This window comes from Procambarus clarkii, chromosome 43, assembly GCF_040958095.1.
Source record: "Procambarus clarkii isolate CNS0578487 chromosome 43, FALCON_Pclarkii_2.0, whole genome shotgun sequence".
In the NCBI taxonomy this organism is placed as follows: Eukaryota; Metazoa; Arthropoda; class Malacostraca; order Decapoda; family Cambaridae; genus Procambarus; species Procambarus clarkii.
In genome coordinates this window covers 7,491,899-7,509,291 of record NC_091192.1, presented here as the reverse complement: position 1 = coordinate 7,509,291, position 17,393 = coordinate 7,491,899, and the positions used below count along the sequence as shown (strand labels likewise).

General features: G+C 43.6%; 1 protein-coding gene across 2 annotated transcripts in view; it reads right to left on the bottom strand.

Annotated features, from left to right (window-relative positions):
* Setd3 (SET domain containing 3) overlaps positions 1 to 17,393 on the bottom strand; it is a 115,016-nt gene that overhangs the window by 54,532 nt on the left and 43,091 nt on the right. For both annotated transcript variants that reach the window (XM_045738489.2, XM_069300018.1), the window contains exons 6-7: positions 13,844 to 14,035; positions 4,526 to 4,649 (exon numbers count right to left, since the gene is read on the bottom strand). In XM_045738489.2, the coding sequence (XP_045594445.2) occupies positions 4,526 to 4,649; positions 13,844 to 14,035 (316 nt within the window). The remainder of the gene's footprint in view (positions 1 to 4,525; positions 4,650 to 13,843; positions 14,036 to 17,393) is intronic.

Genomic DNA, 17,393 nt, shown 5'->3' with positions numbered 1-17,393 from the left:
GGATAAGCAGCTGGCAGGTTGTATAGATGGATAAGCAGCTGGCAGGTTGTATGGATGGATGGATGGATAAGCAGGTGGCAGGTAGTATGGATGGATAAGCAGCTGGCAGGTTGTATGGATGGATAAGCAGCTGGCAGGTAGTATGGATGGATGGATAAGCAGGTGGCAGGTAGTATGGATGGATAAGCAGCTGGCAGGTTGTATGGATGGATGGATAAGCAACTGGCAGGTTGTATAGATGGATAAGCAGCTGGCAGGTTGTATGGATGGATGAATGGATAAGCAGGTGGCAGGTAGTATTGATGGATAAGCAGCTGGCAGGTTGTATGGATAAGCAGCTGGCAGGTAGTATGGATGGATGGATAAGCAGGTGGCAGGTAGTATGGATGGATGGATAAGCAGCTGGCAGGTTGTTTGAATGGACGGATAAGCAGCTAGCAGGTTGTATAGATGGATGGATAGGCAACTGGCAGGTTGTATGGATGGATGGATAAGCAGCTGGCAGGTTGTATGGATGGATGGATAAGCAGCTGGCAGGTTGTATGGATGGACGGATAAGCAGCTGGCAGGTTGTATGGATGGATGGATAAGCAGGTGGCAGGTTGTATGGATGGATGGATAAGCAGCTGGCAGGTAGTATGGATGGATGGATAAGCAGCTGGCAGGTAGTATGGATGGATGGATAAGCAGCTGGCACGTTGTATGGATGGATGGATAAGCAGCTGGCAGGTTGTATGGATGGATGGATAAGCAGCTGGCAGGTTGTATGGATGGACGGATAAGCAGCTGGCAGGTAGTATGGATTTATGGATACGCAGGTGGCAGGTAGTATGGATGGATGGATAAGCAGCGGCAGGTAGTATGGATGGACGGATAAGCAGCTGGCAGGTTGTATGGATGGATGGATAAGCAGCTGGTAGGTTGTATGGACGGACGGATAAGCAGCTGGCAGGTAGTATGGATGGATGGATACGCAGGTGGCAGGTACTATGGATGGATGGATAAGCAGCTGGCAGGTAGTATGGATGGATGGATAAGCAGCTGGCAGGTTGTATGGATGGATGGATAAGTAGCTGGCAGGTTGTATAGATGGATAAGCAGGTGGCAGGTTGTATGGATGGACGGATAAGCAGCAGGCAGGTAGTATGGATGGATGGATAAGCAGCTGGCAGGTAGTATGGATGGATGGATAAGCAGCTGGCAGGTAGCATGGATGGATGGATAAGCAGCTGGCAGGTTGTATGGATGGATGAATAAGTAGCTGGCAGGTTGTATAGATGGATAAGCAGGTGGCAGGTTGTATGGATGGACGGATAAGCAGCTGGCAGGTAGTATGGATGGATGGATGGATAAGCAGCTGGCAGGTAGTATGGATGGATGGATAAGCAGCTGGCAGGTAGTATGGATGGATGGATAAGCAGCTGGCAGGTAGTATGGATGGATGGATAAGCAGCTGGCAGGTTGTATGGATAAGCAGCTGGCAGGTTGTATGGATGGATGGATAAGCAGCTGGCAGGTAGTATGGATGGATGGATAAGCAGCTGGCAGGTTGTATGGATGGATGGATAAGCAGCTGGCAGGTTGTATGGATGGATAAGCAGCTGGCAGGTTGTATGGATGGATGGATAAGCAGGTGGCAGGTAGTATAGATGGATAAGCAGCTGGCAGTTTATATGGATGGATGGATAAGCAGCTGGCAGGTAGTATGGATGGATGGATAAGCACCTGGCAGGTTGTATGGATGGATGGATAAGCAGCTGGCAGGTTGTATGGATGGATGGATAAGCAGCTGGCAGGTTGTATGGATGGATGGATAAGCAGCTGGCAGGTTGTATGGATGGATAAGCAGCTGGCAGGTTGTATGGATGGATGGATAAGCAGCTGGCAGATTGTATGGATGGATGGATAAGCAGGTGGCAGGTAGTACGGATGGATAAGCAGCTGGCAGGTTGTATTTATGGATGGATAAGCAGCTGGCAGGTAGTATGGATGGATGGATAAGCAGGTGGCAGGTAGTATGGATGGATAAGCAGCTGGCAGTTAGTATGGATGGATGGATAAGCCGCTGGCAGGTAGTATGGATGGATGGATAAGCAGCTGGCAGGTAGTATAGATGGATAAGCAGCTGGCAGGTTGTATGGATGGATGGATGGATAAGCAGGTGGCAGGTAGTATGGATGGATAAGCAGCTGGCAGGTAGTATGGATGGATGGATAAGCAGCTGGCAGGTTGTATGGATGGATGGATAAGCAGCTGGCAGGTTGTATAGATGGATAAGCAGCTGGCAGGTTGTATGGATGGATGGATGGATAAGCAGGTGGCAGGTAGTATGGATGGATAAGCAGCTGGCAGGTTGTATGGATGGATGGATAAGCAGCTGGCAGGTAGTATGGATGGATGGATAAGCAGCTGGCAGGTTGTATGGATGGATGGATAAGCAGCTGGCAGGTTGTATGGATGGATAAGCAGCTGGCAGGTTGTATGGATGGATGGATAAGCAGCTGGCAGGTTGTATGGATGGATGGATAAGCAGCTGGCAGGTGTATGGATGGATGGATAAGCAGCTGGCAGGTTGTATGGATGGATAAGCAGCTGGCAGGTTGTATGGATGGATGGATAAGCAGCTGGCAGATTGTATGGATGGATGGATAAGCAGGTGGCAGGTAGTACGGATGGATAAGCAGCTGGCAGGTTGTATGGATGGATGGATAAGCAGCTGGCAGGTAGTATGGATGGATGGATAAGCAGGTGGCAGGTAGTATGGATGGATAAGCAGCTGGCAGTTAGTATGGATGGATGGATAAGCAGCTGGCAGGTAGTATGGATGGATGGATAAGCAGCTGGCAGGTAGTATAGATGGATAAGCAGCTGGCAGGTTGTATGGATGGATGGATAAGCAGGTGGCAGGTAGTATGGATGGATAAGCAGCTGGCAGGTAGTATGGATGGATGGATAAGCAGCTGGCAGGTTGTATGGATGGATGGATAAGCAGCTGGCAGATTGTATGGATGGATGGATGGATAAGCAGGTAGTATGGATGGATAAGCAGCTGGCAGGTTGTATGGATGGATGGATAAGCAGGTGGCAGGTAGTATGGATGGATGGATAAGCAGGTGGCAGGTAGTATGGATGGATGGATAAGCAGCTGGCAGGTTGTATGGATGGATGGATAAGCAACTGGCAGGTTGTATAGATGGATAAGCAGCTGGCAGGTTGTATGGATGGATGGATGGATGGATAAGCAGGTGGCAGGTAGTATGGATGGATAAGCAGCTGGCAGGTTGTATGGATGGATGGATAAGCAGCTGGCAGGTAGTATGGATGGATGGATAAGCAGCTGGCAGGTTGTATGGATGGACGGATAAGCAGCTGGCAGGTTGTATGGATGGATGGATAGGCAACTGGCAGGTTGTATGGATGGATGGATAAGCAGCTGGCAGGTTGTATGGATGGATGGATGGATAAGCAGCTGGCAGGTTGTATGGATGGATTGATAAGCAGGTGGCAGGTTGTATGGATGGATGGATAAGCAGCTGGCAGGTAGTATGGATGGATGGATAAGCAGCTGGCAGGTTGTATGGATGGATTGATAAGCAGGTGGCAGGTTGTATGGATGGATGGATAAGCAGCTGGCAGGTAGTATGGATGGATGGATAAGCAGCTGGCAGGTTGTATAGATGGATAAGCAGCTGGCAGGTTGTATGGATGGATGGATAAGCAGGTGGCAGGTAGTATGGATGGATAAGCAGCTGGCAGGTAGTATTGATGGATGGATAAGCAGCTGGCAGGTAGTATGGATGGATGGATAAGCAGCTGGCAGGTAGTATTGATGGATGGATAAGCAGCTGGCAGGTAGTATGGATGGATGGATAAGCAGCTGGCAGGTTGTATGGATGGATGGATAAGCAGCTGGCAGGTTGTATGGATGGATGGATAAGCAGCTGGCAGGTTGTATGGATGGATGGATAAGCAGGTGGCAGGTAGTTTGGATGGATAAGCAGCTGGCAGGTAGTATGGATGGATGGATAAGCAGCTGGCAGGTTGTATGGATGGATGGATAAGCAGGTGGCAGGTAGTATGGATGGATGGATAAGCAGGTGGCAGGTTGTATGGATGGATGGATAAGCAGGTGGCAGGTTGTATGGATGGATGGATAAGCAGGTGGCAGGTAGTATGGATAAGCAGCTGGCAGATTGTATGGATGGATGGATAAGCAGCTGGCAGGTTGCATGGATGAATGGATGGATAAGCAGTTGGCTACAACAAGCAGGCCACAATTGTGTGTGTTGGGGAGGTCAAAACAATATGATATACGAGTTTTTTACTTTTTATGAATGTCTTTGTAAATAAACAATATAAAAATGTGAGAGTGAGCAAATGTAGCCATTAAAATTGTTAATATAATTATGAATACTTAACACCTTTCTTTTGAGTGTTGACATGAGTGTATACACATAGCACACTAACACATCACCAACCAGTATCATCAACAAAGCTAGAAATATTAAAGTATAACCAAGCTCACCTATATGCTTTAAATGTAAAGTAGTCTTTAATTGGCCAACTTTTGGCCTCTGGTGAAGAGTGCAGGATACGATAGAAGTATGAATACTGCCGAGCAATATTTCGAAACTGCTTAATCGCTTCATCTGCAAGTAAAACATTTAACAATACAATAAATTACCCGTCTGCTTAATAAATATATTACCCACATTTCTTTCCTAACTAATTGGAGTGAAAAGGATCAATGGATGATGATCCCTTGCCCAACAATATCATCAGTAACTGCTCAACCATATCATCCTCACTATTTTAATTCATACTTTCATGGGATATGGAGACACCAGCCAAGATAATATGGGAGAGTATTAGAGGAAACAAAGGTTAAATATACTACAAAATGTTATGTCCATTCACCACATCTTACACATTATATAGCCACATAGAGAACCAGCATATCCCAGTTTCATAGCGTTAGGTAAGCAGTGATCCTTGTGAGCTATTACAGCCAGACAAGAAAAAGAACCTAACTCCCTCTTAACAAATTTCTACCACCAAGCCTTGCTCCTAACAACATCCAGGCCACTGCTCACACACACAATCAACACTTCCTCTCACACTCACAATGTTTGCCTCTTATTCTTTTTGACTTACACCTACATTAATATCAAATCAATGATGATTTGTTATTGTTTGATGGTGTTGGGTTGACTGAAGTGGAGATTAATGGTGATGAGGTAATAATCTCAGATGTTTTAGCATTTGGGTCAACGTGATGAGTTAGGTACAGGAGAGGCAATACAAGCTTTGTTGGAAGCCTTTGCAAAAAGACTCTTTGATATTTGTTTAATTCTCATTGCTCTTGCTTGTAAAATCTTCATGTACATATTGTACAGGCACATCTTGTCCTAAGTGTCAAACTCACTATTACTTTTTTTCATAAATGCCAGAATGTCTTCAAAATATTGCTGAACATTTTCCATATTACTGTACCTTGTATTTTAACGCTTCTTCATCCTCTTCCTCGCAATCATCTTCATTGCACTCTTCTGGCTGTTTTTCTCTAACAAAATCAATAGTTCTTCATTAGTCATGTTTTGAAACGTTGGGGCATCTTCTTTATAATCTATCCACTTATCTATGTCATCTTCTATTGTTTCTGTCACCAGTTCTGCTCTCAGTTCTGGGGAGTTAATCCCCTTGACATAGGCTAGGAGTTCCTCTCAATTTTTCTTCACTAACTTTCTTGGCTCCATATCCTTCAAAATCTGCCTCATTATCTTCCTCATGAAACATACCCGATGGAGGCCAAAGTTTTCTCCAACCATTTCTTAGTGCTGTTAGCTTTACTTTGTCCCATGCACTAGAAGTATTTCAGATAACTGACTTCATTATGTACACTTTAAGTAAGATCTTAACTGTTCCTGACTGATTATTGAGACATTTGGCAAATATCCACTAATATTAGTGCTTAAGGTTCTTAATTATCCTTTGATCATTGGTTGGATCAGTGAAGTTGTATTGAGTGGTAAGAATGTACCAATGATATTGTCATTTACTAGCTCATCACTTCATGGTTGTGTTGCACAATTATCTAGCAGCAGCACAACTTTGCTATTTTGCAGGAGGCCAGCACTTTTCAGGTGCTCCTTCATCTCTGGTGGTGCAAAAGATGCACCAGAGATGAAGATTTGATTTAACCCTCAAACCGCGCATATCATATATAAATGATATCAGTGACAAAACCGAAACCGCGCACATCATTTATATATGATTTCGTGTCTTGCGCTATAATTTAAACGCCCCGCCTGGGATAGGGGCAGCTATAGTACAGCCACGACCGATAGTTGCCAGATGCCACCTAGAAAAAAAATCCAGGCCAACATTCTTGGGTGTTACAGCGTCAGTATTGAGCAAGCCACCAAGGCTGGCGCACGCAGCACGAGCTCACAGCACCGCTGTTCAGCTTGTGACCACAGCATCGCCTACAAATACCATAATATATGTGATACTGCTACTATTTAGCAGTGATAGTATTACTGAAGCCCCCTGACTGTGATAAAACTGACCAGGATACTGATAATAGCAGGATTGTGGTGATATTTAGCGCTGTGCTCCACGGAGGGAGGAGTAAGGCTGTGGAGGGAGGGTTGTGGTGTCGTCTTCTGACTGTGTGTGGCCACCATTTATTGACTGCACTCACCATACCAGCTTAGTGGTTCGCTATGGTGAACACAAATGTAGATACTTATATATAACGTGTGTATAGTGTCAGATATCAGCGAGAGGAGTAGGTTGGGAGCCGCCATTTTGGTGAGGGAGGAGCGTCGTCTGCACGACTTGGCATGGTGTTTACTGATGGCCACTATGGTCTTTGGGCACCATACCAGCTTATTTGTTCAGGTATGGTGAATAAATCAGGTAGATACTTATATATAATGTGTGTATATAGCGTAATAACACCACAAACAATATTGTTGGAGGACAAACATTAGTGTGTCTGGCCTTGAGGGCAGCTGCCGATCAGCTGACTGTGTGAGTAGCTACGTCTTTGTGGCCTTTACTCACCATACAAGCTTAGATGTACAGTTATGGTGAACAAAACATGTAAATACGTATATATAATGTCTGTGTATAGTGAATAAATACAGAAAGAGTATTGTGGGAGGTGAATGAGGGTGAGTGAGGTGGTGTTGAGGGAGGGAGTGGCAGTGAGTGGCTCGCTGGTGTTTGGCGGTCACTCCTCGTTGCTTTTTGACTCACAAGACCAACTTAGTAGTTCGTTATGGTGTACAAAACATGCAAATACAGTGGAACCTCTATTAACGAGTGGCTCTATTAACGAGTTTTTCCAGTAACGAGCAAGCCACTCGCAGCAAATTTGTCTCTATTGACGAGCTCGCCTCTATTAACGAGTGAAACCACATGGCGCTTCCTAGCGTCTCGCGGGTTCTCGCAAATTCTCGGACGCCTCCAACGCCAGTGTTGTTGTTGTATCTCACACGACAAGCATCCCTATGGATTTATTTGAGCTTTTCTTTGGGTTTTTAGTGGTTTTGCGACTACAATTTGTAACACATGATGTCTCCAAAGAAGCTGCTTGCTAAAGATAGTGTTGTCAAGAGGAAGAAAGACACAATTACTGTGGATTTAAAGAAGGAAATTATAGCAAAGCATGAGTGTGGTGTCTGTGTGATTGATCTCACAAGGAAGTATGGCAGGTCCTCATCAACAATTTACACCATTAGTAAGGGAATGAGGAGGTAAGGGAGGATGCTGCCTCTTCCACTGAGATCAGGGAAGTGTTTGGAATGTTTGAAAGGTGAACGCATTCTTGGAAAAGCTGCCCTGATAAAGCAGTGACAACCCGGTGTGTGAAAATGTTTAATTAATTTATCACTTTGTGATAACACTTTATGAAAGTGTTATCACTTTCGCAGGTATATGTCGCTTGAACGTAACACTTTTTTTCTCTTGAATGCACCCAAACACCGCGCTCAAGCGTCATTTGAGCAAATATTTCTATAAAATCCAATTTTTATCCGATCGACTTGGGGATTGTATAAATGTTTGCCATGAAATTTCCGTTTTCTTTAATAACCACATTGCCTATTTGAGAAAACGGCATTGTATTGTATCTTCGTGGTAAGACTATTATATTGTTGACACAACGAGTGTAATCAACGTAGTTTTTTATTTGGTGCTGGTCTAACGCATCCTTGTGTGACATTTGAAATGAAATTTGGGTGAAATTCCCAAGAAGAGAGAGTCCGCCTGACTCAGAGGTGGATTCTCCTTCCACACCATAACCCCTCTCATCCTTCCCACCTCCCCATCGTCTCCCTCAAGCCAGCAACTACTCTTCATAAGGTAAAGTAAATATTAAAACACTACAACAAAACATTTATATTTAAATGTGCAATATTATATTTACATAAAAAAAGTCATACAAGTATGGATGTTTTTGGGAGTGGAACGGATTAAATTTATTTCCTTTATTTTAAATGGGGAAATTTGTTTCCAAAGACGAGTTTTCCAGGTAACGAGCTCGGTGCCAGAACGGATTAAACTCGTTAATAGAGGTTCCACTGTAATTATATATAACCTGTGTATATAGTGTAACAACAGCAAAACTATTTGTTTATTGTTTTATGAACATAATAATTGAATCACTAATATGCACACCATAATTTTGAGTACAGCGATGGTTCACACATTTTATAATATAAATATACCACAATTCACTGTATGGAATAATATTACTGTACTGCAAAAAATTTAAGAAAAAATCAGAGACATTGAAATAATTAGGTAATAATATATTTGTGGCAACTGCCGTCTGACAGCTCGGGTGGAGCAGACCTCGTCTGGCGAAGGCTCTGCCAACGCCCCTTTTTTGCCACACTTCCCTACCCTATTGCGGCTAAAATATGCCACCTACGATATTTTTGTTATTTTTTCCGTGATCAGGGAACAAAAATGAACACTTCTATAAGACGAAAGAATTTTTTGGATTTTTTTTTTTTTGTTGCGCCTGTGGGTGTGAATTCCATTTGGGCCCCTAGCGGTTTGAGGGTTAATAAGATGCACCTTATTAAATCAATCTACAAATATTACTTAAGACATCCACACACTTAACTGGTTCTTATACATCCCAGCTAGGAACCTAGCTGACTTTAACCACCGTGCTGCACTGGCCGAGGAAACTCATTCTCCTAAAACTACGCCAGCCACAAAAACACCAATTTAAGACTTCGTACCCATTTAAAACGTGAGCGGTGTTGGTTGGGTACAAAATGGACTCCTGGGATCTCAAGTGAGAGGCAGCCATTTTGGAAAAAATTCCCAGAATGCTCTAGGGCTGCTGGCTCGATCAGTTCCGAGTGAGCAGCCATGGGTGGCACACTCGCCTCTGGCTCCCAACCCCTGTCCAACACAGTGTTGAAAGACCTCGCTCTGTTGGTGAAATTCAGACCTTATTGTTTGAAGAACAAAAGGGTCATGATATTGATGAAGCTAGGCACAATAAGGACCTAACACAAGGGTTGGATGCAAGTGATACAGCACCGATGAGGACGATTCAGCAAGTGTATCCCAGTAGTAGCCGAGCGTCACCCATGCCATCTCCAATTTTTATAGATGCACCCACTTTCCCATATACAGATGAAGATATGAGTGAATCCAAAAAAGAATTTTATCATTGAGGTTTTCCCTAGATCTTTCCAAAACGAAGAAACAGAAAGTGAAAAATCTGTGTGTACCTGGTGCATCAAGTGCGAATTCACAATGTGTACCATGGACTGCTTTTTTTATTATCACTCACTTCCAAAGTACAAAGTGTGTAATACAGTGTGTGTGTGAGTGTATAAATAGTGTGTGAAAGTGTACATATTGTAAATATATTGAATATTAAACAGGTAATATTGTGCCAATGAACATTTGTTGTGGACACATTACTGACACATGTATCACAATTCCATGGAACATTATGAATGTTCTACTGTATACATATTGTAAAGGACACAAATACGCTAGTCGGCCTGTACGCGTATCAACACCCTCGTCTTCCGAGGCAAATTTTCCAAGCAAATCCTGCTCATATTCCGAAAAACTCGTATACAGGGATACTCGTATTCCGAGGTACCACTGTATATATAAATACGTGTCATGCACGAAACACAGTGTCTTCGGACAGTACAGATGTTCTACTGCCATAATATAGTGTACGTGTTCATTATACATAGGATTGGCACATAAAGCCAAATAAAATGTATTTGGAACTGTGCGCAAAAAATGAACAAATATATATTCGCGGCAGCGCACGCATCCTGCCCCAGGCACCCTACTGGCCCCGGGAGTGTACGCCACAAGCTAACGGGGAATGATGACATCACGCGCCAACTTACGAACCCCATAGCAGCCAAAGTAAGTACAATTTCGACTTTCAGTTACTATCCCATACTCAGGGAAGGGCTTTTGACACTTTCAAAACAAAAAATAATTTTTTCCAGAGAATTTATTTCCTGCGCACTGAGGGGGGGGTGTCATATTTCAAAGTCGAGCAGTTGAGGGGTTAAGGCCCGGGGTTTTTTGCTAATCCTAATCACAAGTAATTTCAGTTTATGCATGCCAGCTGCATTACAACAACACAACACATAAAATCTCTGTCTGTTCAGTTTATAACTACCTGAAGGACTGTCTTCACCACTATGAACCATCGTGTCTGTGGGTAACATGCCAGAACAAACCTGTCTCGTCAGCATTATCAAATTTTTCTGGAGATCAATTTTGTTCTTGTCCCATCTCCGCAAATTTACATAAATACTCCTCAGCACAGTAGCGTCAGCAGACTGCCTTTCTACATGTACAGTGGTACTTCGGTTAAGCTGTCTCCGTTCCTGGAGACAGATCGTAATCTGAAACCTCGTAAACCAAAGCTAATTTCCCCATAAGAAATAATGGGAAATAAATTGATCCATTCCTGACTACCCCAAAAACCTCACTTCAAACTAATTTTTATACCTAATTCATCTAATTGTGCACTGCAAAGCTATGTTCAAGTGCTTTGGCCTAACAAAAGTCGTGAACAATTTCTTTAGTATATCGCCATCCATGTATTTAAAAGCAATTCTGAAGTTAGAAAGTGTAGCATAGGCTCCTCACACAATATTCTTTATGTGGTCCTCAGGTGATAGTTTTCTATCTAGAACCACCCCTAGAACTCTTTCTTTATCAGAATTCTTTAAAGATTTCTCACATAATATATAGGTTGTGTGGGGTCTATGTTCTCCTATTCCACATTCCATAACATGGCATTTATTAACATTAAATCCCATTTGCCAAGTGGTGCTCCATATACTTATTTTGTCCAGGTCATCTTGAAGGGCATGACAATCATCTAAGTTTCTTATCCTTCCTATTATCTTAGCATCATCAGCAAACATGTTCATATAATTCTGTATACCAACTGGTAGATCATTTATGTAGACAATAAACATCACTGGTGCAAGAACTGAACCCTGTGGTACTCCACTTGTGACATTTCCCCAGTCCGATACATTGCCTCGGATCACTGCCCTCACTTTTCTATCAGTCAGAAAATTTTTCATCCATGTTAGAAGCGTACCTGTCACCCCTCCAATATTTTCCAGTTTCCAGAACAACCTCTTATGTGGAACTCTGTCAAAAGCCTTTTTTAGGTCCAGATAGATGCAGTCAACCCAACCATCTCTTTCCTGTAATATCTCTGTTGCTCGATCATAGAAACTGAGTAAATTCGATACACAGGATCTTCCAGATCAAAAACCATACTGTCTGTCTGATATTATATCATTTCTCTCCAGGTGTTCTACCCATTTAGTTTTAATTATTTTTTCCAATATTTTGACTATTACACTATTATAATAATTATTATTATTATTATTGAGTGGTAGATGGTTGGAACAAGTTAAGTGAGAAGATGGCGGAGGCCAAAACCGTCAGTAGTTTCAAGACGTTATATGACAGAGTGCTGGGAAGATGGGACACCACGAGCGTAGCTCTCATCCTGTAACTATACTTGGGTAATTACACACACACTCCTTGGTCATCCATCCTGGCACATGTTTCTATTGTCTAAAGTCATACAAAATTGTTTTGCTCACTTTATATTTAGTGCACATGACACTTCTAGGAATATCAGATCTAACTTTTCCCAGCATGTTATATTTTAATTTAAATTCATAACAATGAATTGTGATGAATTCTTTGCACAAACTCTTTGCATCACTGCTTGTTGAAGCTCTAAACAACACTGCATTGTTTGTCACAGTAAATGCATGCAATACACTAATATAAAACTATGATAAGCTTTGATGGGTGCAGGCAACCATGAACAAGAGACTGGATCATAATACCAGGTCATACCAAGCCATCTTAGTGGGTGGCTGTTAAACACAGCACTAGGCCTCCGACTAGAGGAGAGAGTGGGGGATGGGAAGATGCCACCTCTCACAAGGAGAGAGTGGAGGAGGGGAAGATGCTGGCTCTCACAAGAGGAGAGAGTGGGGAGGATGGAGGAGATGCCGGCTCTCACAAGGAGAGAGTGGAGGAGGGGAAGATGCCACCTCTCACAAGGAGAGTGTGGGGAGGATGGAGGAGACGCTGGCTCTCACAAGAGGAGAGAGTGGGGAGGATGGAGGAGACGCTGGCTCTCACAAGAGGAGAGAGTGGGGAGGATGGAGGAGACGCTGGCTCTCACAAGAGGAGAGAGTGGGGAGGATGGAGGAGACGCTGGCTCTCACAAGAGGAGAGAGTGGGGAGGATGGAGGAGACGCTGGCTCTCACAAGAGGAGAGAGTGGGGAGGATGGAGGAGACGCTGGCTCTCACAAGAGGAGAGTGGAGGATGGAGGAGATGCTGGCTCTCACAAGAGGAGAGAGTGGAGGATGGAGGAGATGCTGGCTCTCACAAGAGGAGAGTGGAGGATGGAGGAGATGCCAGCTCTCACAAGAGGAGAGAGTGGAGGATGGAGGAGATGCTGGCTCTCACAAGAGGAGAGAGTGGAGGATGGGAAGATGCCGGCTCTCATAAGAGGAGAGTGGAGAATGGAGGAGATGCCGGCTCTCACAAGAGGAGAGAGTGGAGGATGGAGGAGATGCCAGCTCTCACAAGAGGAGAGAGTGGAGGATGGAGGAGATACTGGCTCTCACAAGAGGAGAGAGTGGAGGATGGGAAGATGCTGGCTCTCACAAGAGGAGAGAGTGGAGGATGGAGGAGATGCTGGCTCTCACAAGAGGAGAGAGTGGAGGATGGAGGAGATGCTGGCTCTCACAAGAGGAGAGAGTGGAGGATGGAGGAGATGCCGGCTCTCACAAGAGGAGAGAGGGGAGGATGGAGGAGATACCGGCTCTCACAAGAGGAGAGAGTGGAGGATGGAGGAGATGCTGGCTCTCACAAGAGGAGAGAGTGGAGGATGGAGGAGATGCCGGCTCTCACAAGAGGAGAGAGAGGGGAGGAAGGAGGAGATGCCGGCTCTCACAATAGGAGAGAGAGGGGAGGAAGGAGGAGATGCCGGCTCTCACAAGTAAACACTCACAATAATCAAACATTTGAAAGTCCGAGTGTGAGGAAGATCTGTCGAGGGTTTTGCTATTTATGGACCAATTAGCCTTCTGTAGGTCCCAATATTTTTGTCATGTTTAAGACGACTAAACTTTTTCTTTGCTATAATTAATAAATAATAAAGTAAAAATCCTTTTTTCATCATTTTGGGTTAAAAAATGAACCGTACAACCCAGAAAAAACCATGAAACAAGGTAAAATATTAATGCTGAAGAAGAAAGTATCTGATATATGCAACTTACCTAGGACTGGTGACCCCTTAAGCAGTTGAAGTTGCTGCGGTGAAAAGTACAAAGTGGTCGAGTAAGTGGATGGTAGAATACGTAGGTAAGGTTGCCATGGTGACTGTGGGTTCACAAACTCCCCAAGAACATGCAACGCCAAGGATACATTGCCCATGTGCTGTAAGATGGGATCCCGTTCTATTAGTGAACCTGAAGAAAGTAAATAGCATCAATAATTATGCAATACTGTACAAAAATTATAAACATTACCACAATTCTTATATAGTGATAACTTTGTTTTCAAATTAAATCCGTTCCCAGAGATGGTTCGTAAACCAAAAATTTGCAAACTGAAACAAATTTTCCCATAAGAAATAATGTAAATTGAATTAATCCGTTCAACACCCCCCAAAAATATTAACTTAAAAATACATTTTATAAAGAATACTACTCATTTTTCATACATAAAACAATCAGGCATAAATATAAACCATAAGTAAAATAAGTGAACATTTAACTGCACTTTACCTTTACTGAGGACTCTTGGTGGCGTATGGGAGACAGGGAGGTGGGAAGAGGGAGGGAGGGAGGGAGGGAGGGGCGGTGTTGGTGTATGGGGAGGGTGAGGAGGAGGGGTGAGGTGGTGGTGGTGGTGGTGGTGAGACCGTCCCCTGCTCAACTTAAAAACTTTTATATCTGCATCACTGGTTCCAGATTTTTCCTTTGACACATTTCACTGCCTCTGTTATGTGGCAGTCAGTCAGAACCAGTCAGTTACAGCCACAAGTCAGTCAAGACCAGTCACAGGCAGTCACAACCAAAGACAGTCAAGCATTCACAGTTGTGGTAGCAACCAATTAGGCATTTATGGTCAGTCACGCATTTACAGTCAATCAGGCTTTCCACCGTCAATCAGGCTTTCCACCGTCAATCAGGCTTTCCACCGTCAATCAGGCTTTCCACCGTCAATCAGGCTTTCCACCGTCAATCAGGCGTTCCACCGTCAATCAGGCGTTCCACCGTCAATCAGGCGTTCCACAGTCAATCAGGCTTTCCACAATCAATCAGACTTTCACAGTTGCAACCAGTCAGTCAGTAAACAAAAAAAATAAAAAAAAAAAAAAAAGAGAGAGTTTAATGTCAGGTGACCAGGATGTCTGCCTCCCGATCATCCATCAGCTGGTAGCAAGGAAGCCCACCGTATTAATACCGTCCATATAGCAGGGAGGGGCACAGCTGGTAGAGGGGTCCGGTGTAGGGGATGAGAAGATGGAGGTAGTGGGGAGGGTCCAGTGTGCAGGATAGGGGGTCTTGGGGAGGGACCGGGGGTGACCAACTCCTGTGTTAGTTAGAATTCTTACATAGGTTTCAAATTATCTATAACAGGTTGAACTGAATTTGTCTCCAGTGATCCTTAGCTATTTTGATGACCATGCAGGAACAACTGCTAAAGTGTCCTGTGGTTCAGGTACTTTAGAATGTCTCTTTCCTCACTCTCCCCATCTTTGTCTGGAGGACTCAGTGTCTTACCTTAGAACTAAATGCAATAAGTGTAAATAAATACACTTATCTGAATACCGTACCAAGCCTACACCATATTAGGGAAGATAAGAAGCTTAGAAAGCTGCCATCCCCTTCAAGAAGACCTGAACAAAATAAGTTAATGGAGCACCACTTGGCAAATGGAATTTAATGTGAATAAATGCCATGTTATGGAATGTGGAATAGGAGAATATAGACCCCACACAACCTATAAATTAAGTGAGAAATCTTTAACGAATTCTGATAAAGAAAGGGATCTAGGGGTGGTTCTAGATAGAAAACTGTCACCTGAGGACCACATAAAGAACATTGTGCGAGGAGTCAATGCAACACTATTCAATTTCAGAATTGCTTTTCAATACTTGGATGGTGAAACACTTAAGAAATTGTTCACGACTTTTGTTAGGCCAAAGCTAGAATATGCAGCGATTGTGTGGTGCCCATATCTTAAAAAGCACATCAACAAACTGGGAAAGGTGCAAAGACATGCAACTAAATGGCTCCTGATACTGAAGGACAAGAGCTACAAGTGGAGGTTAGAGGCATTAAATATGCCAAAACTAGCTAGAAGATAAAAAAAAAAGTCGATATGATCACTATGTACAAAATAGTAACAGGAATCGATAAAATTGATAAAGAAGAATTCCTGAGACCTGGAACTTCAAGAACAAGAGGTTACAAATTTAAACCAACTAAACAAAGCTGGCGAAGAAATATAAGAAAATTCACTTTCGCAAACAGAGTAGTAGACGGTTGAAACAAGTTAGGTGAGAAGGTGGTAGAGGCCAAGACCGTCAGTAGTTTCAAAGCATTATATGACAAAGAGTACTGGGAAGACGGGACACCACGAGCGTAGCTCTCATCCTGTAACTACAATTACTTAACCCTTAAAGTGCGCATCACGTCATATGACGTGCTGGACGTTGTTCCAGTCAACTGCGCATCACGTCATATGATGTGTTGGAGTACTACGCAAGATTTAAACAGCCCGCGGATACACGGGGTTCACCACACCTTCATCAGGGCTCTTGTAAACAGACGCCATTTTTTTTTTAAATCGTGGGCTAAACTCCCGGGTGTTATTGGCCTCAGTATTGAGTGAGCAACCAAGCCTGACGCACGCAGCATGAGCTAACAGCACTGCTGTTCAGCTTGTGACCACAGCATCGCCTAAAAATGCCAAATTATACTTGTTCATGCTATTATGTAGCGATGATATTATTACAGAAGACCCCTGACTGTGATAAAACTGACCAGGGTTCTGATAATAGCAGGATTGTGGTAATATTTAGTGCTGTGCGCCATGGAGGGAGGAGTAATGCTGTGGGAGGGAGGGTGGTGGCGATGTCTTTTGACTGTGTGTAGCCACCTTTTATTGACTGCACTCACCACACCAGCTTAGTGGTTCGCTATGGTGAACACAAATGTAGATACTTATATATAACGTGTGTATAGAGGGTATAAACAGCAAGAGAAGGTTTGGAGCCGCCATTTTGGTGAGGGCGGTGGCGTCGTCTGCACGACGCCACCGTGCAGACGACGGTGTTGTTTACTGGTTACCACGATGGTCTTTGGGCACCATACCAGTTTATTTGTACAAGTATGGTGAATAAAACAGGTAGATATTTGTATATAATGTGTGTATATAGCGTAATAACACCACATAGTATTGTTGGAGGAGAAACATTAGTGCGTCTGTCCTTGAGGGCGGCAGCCATCAGCTGACTGTGTGAGGTCCTACGTCTTTGTGCCTTTACTCACCATACAAGCTTAGATGTACAGTTATGGTGAACAAAACATGTAGATACTTATATATAACGTCTGTATATAGTGAATTATAGCAAAAACATTATTGTGGGAGGAGAATGTGGGTGAGTCAGATGACTGGAGGGAGGGCGGGAGTGGCTGGCTGGAAACGGCGGTCACTCCTCGTTACTTTTTGACTCATAATAGCTACTTAGTGGTTCGTTATAGTGAGCAAAACATGCAGATACTTATATATAACCTGTGCTTATAATGTAATAAC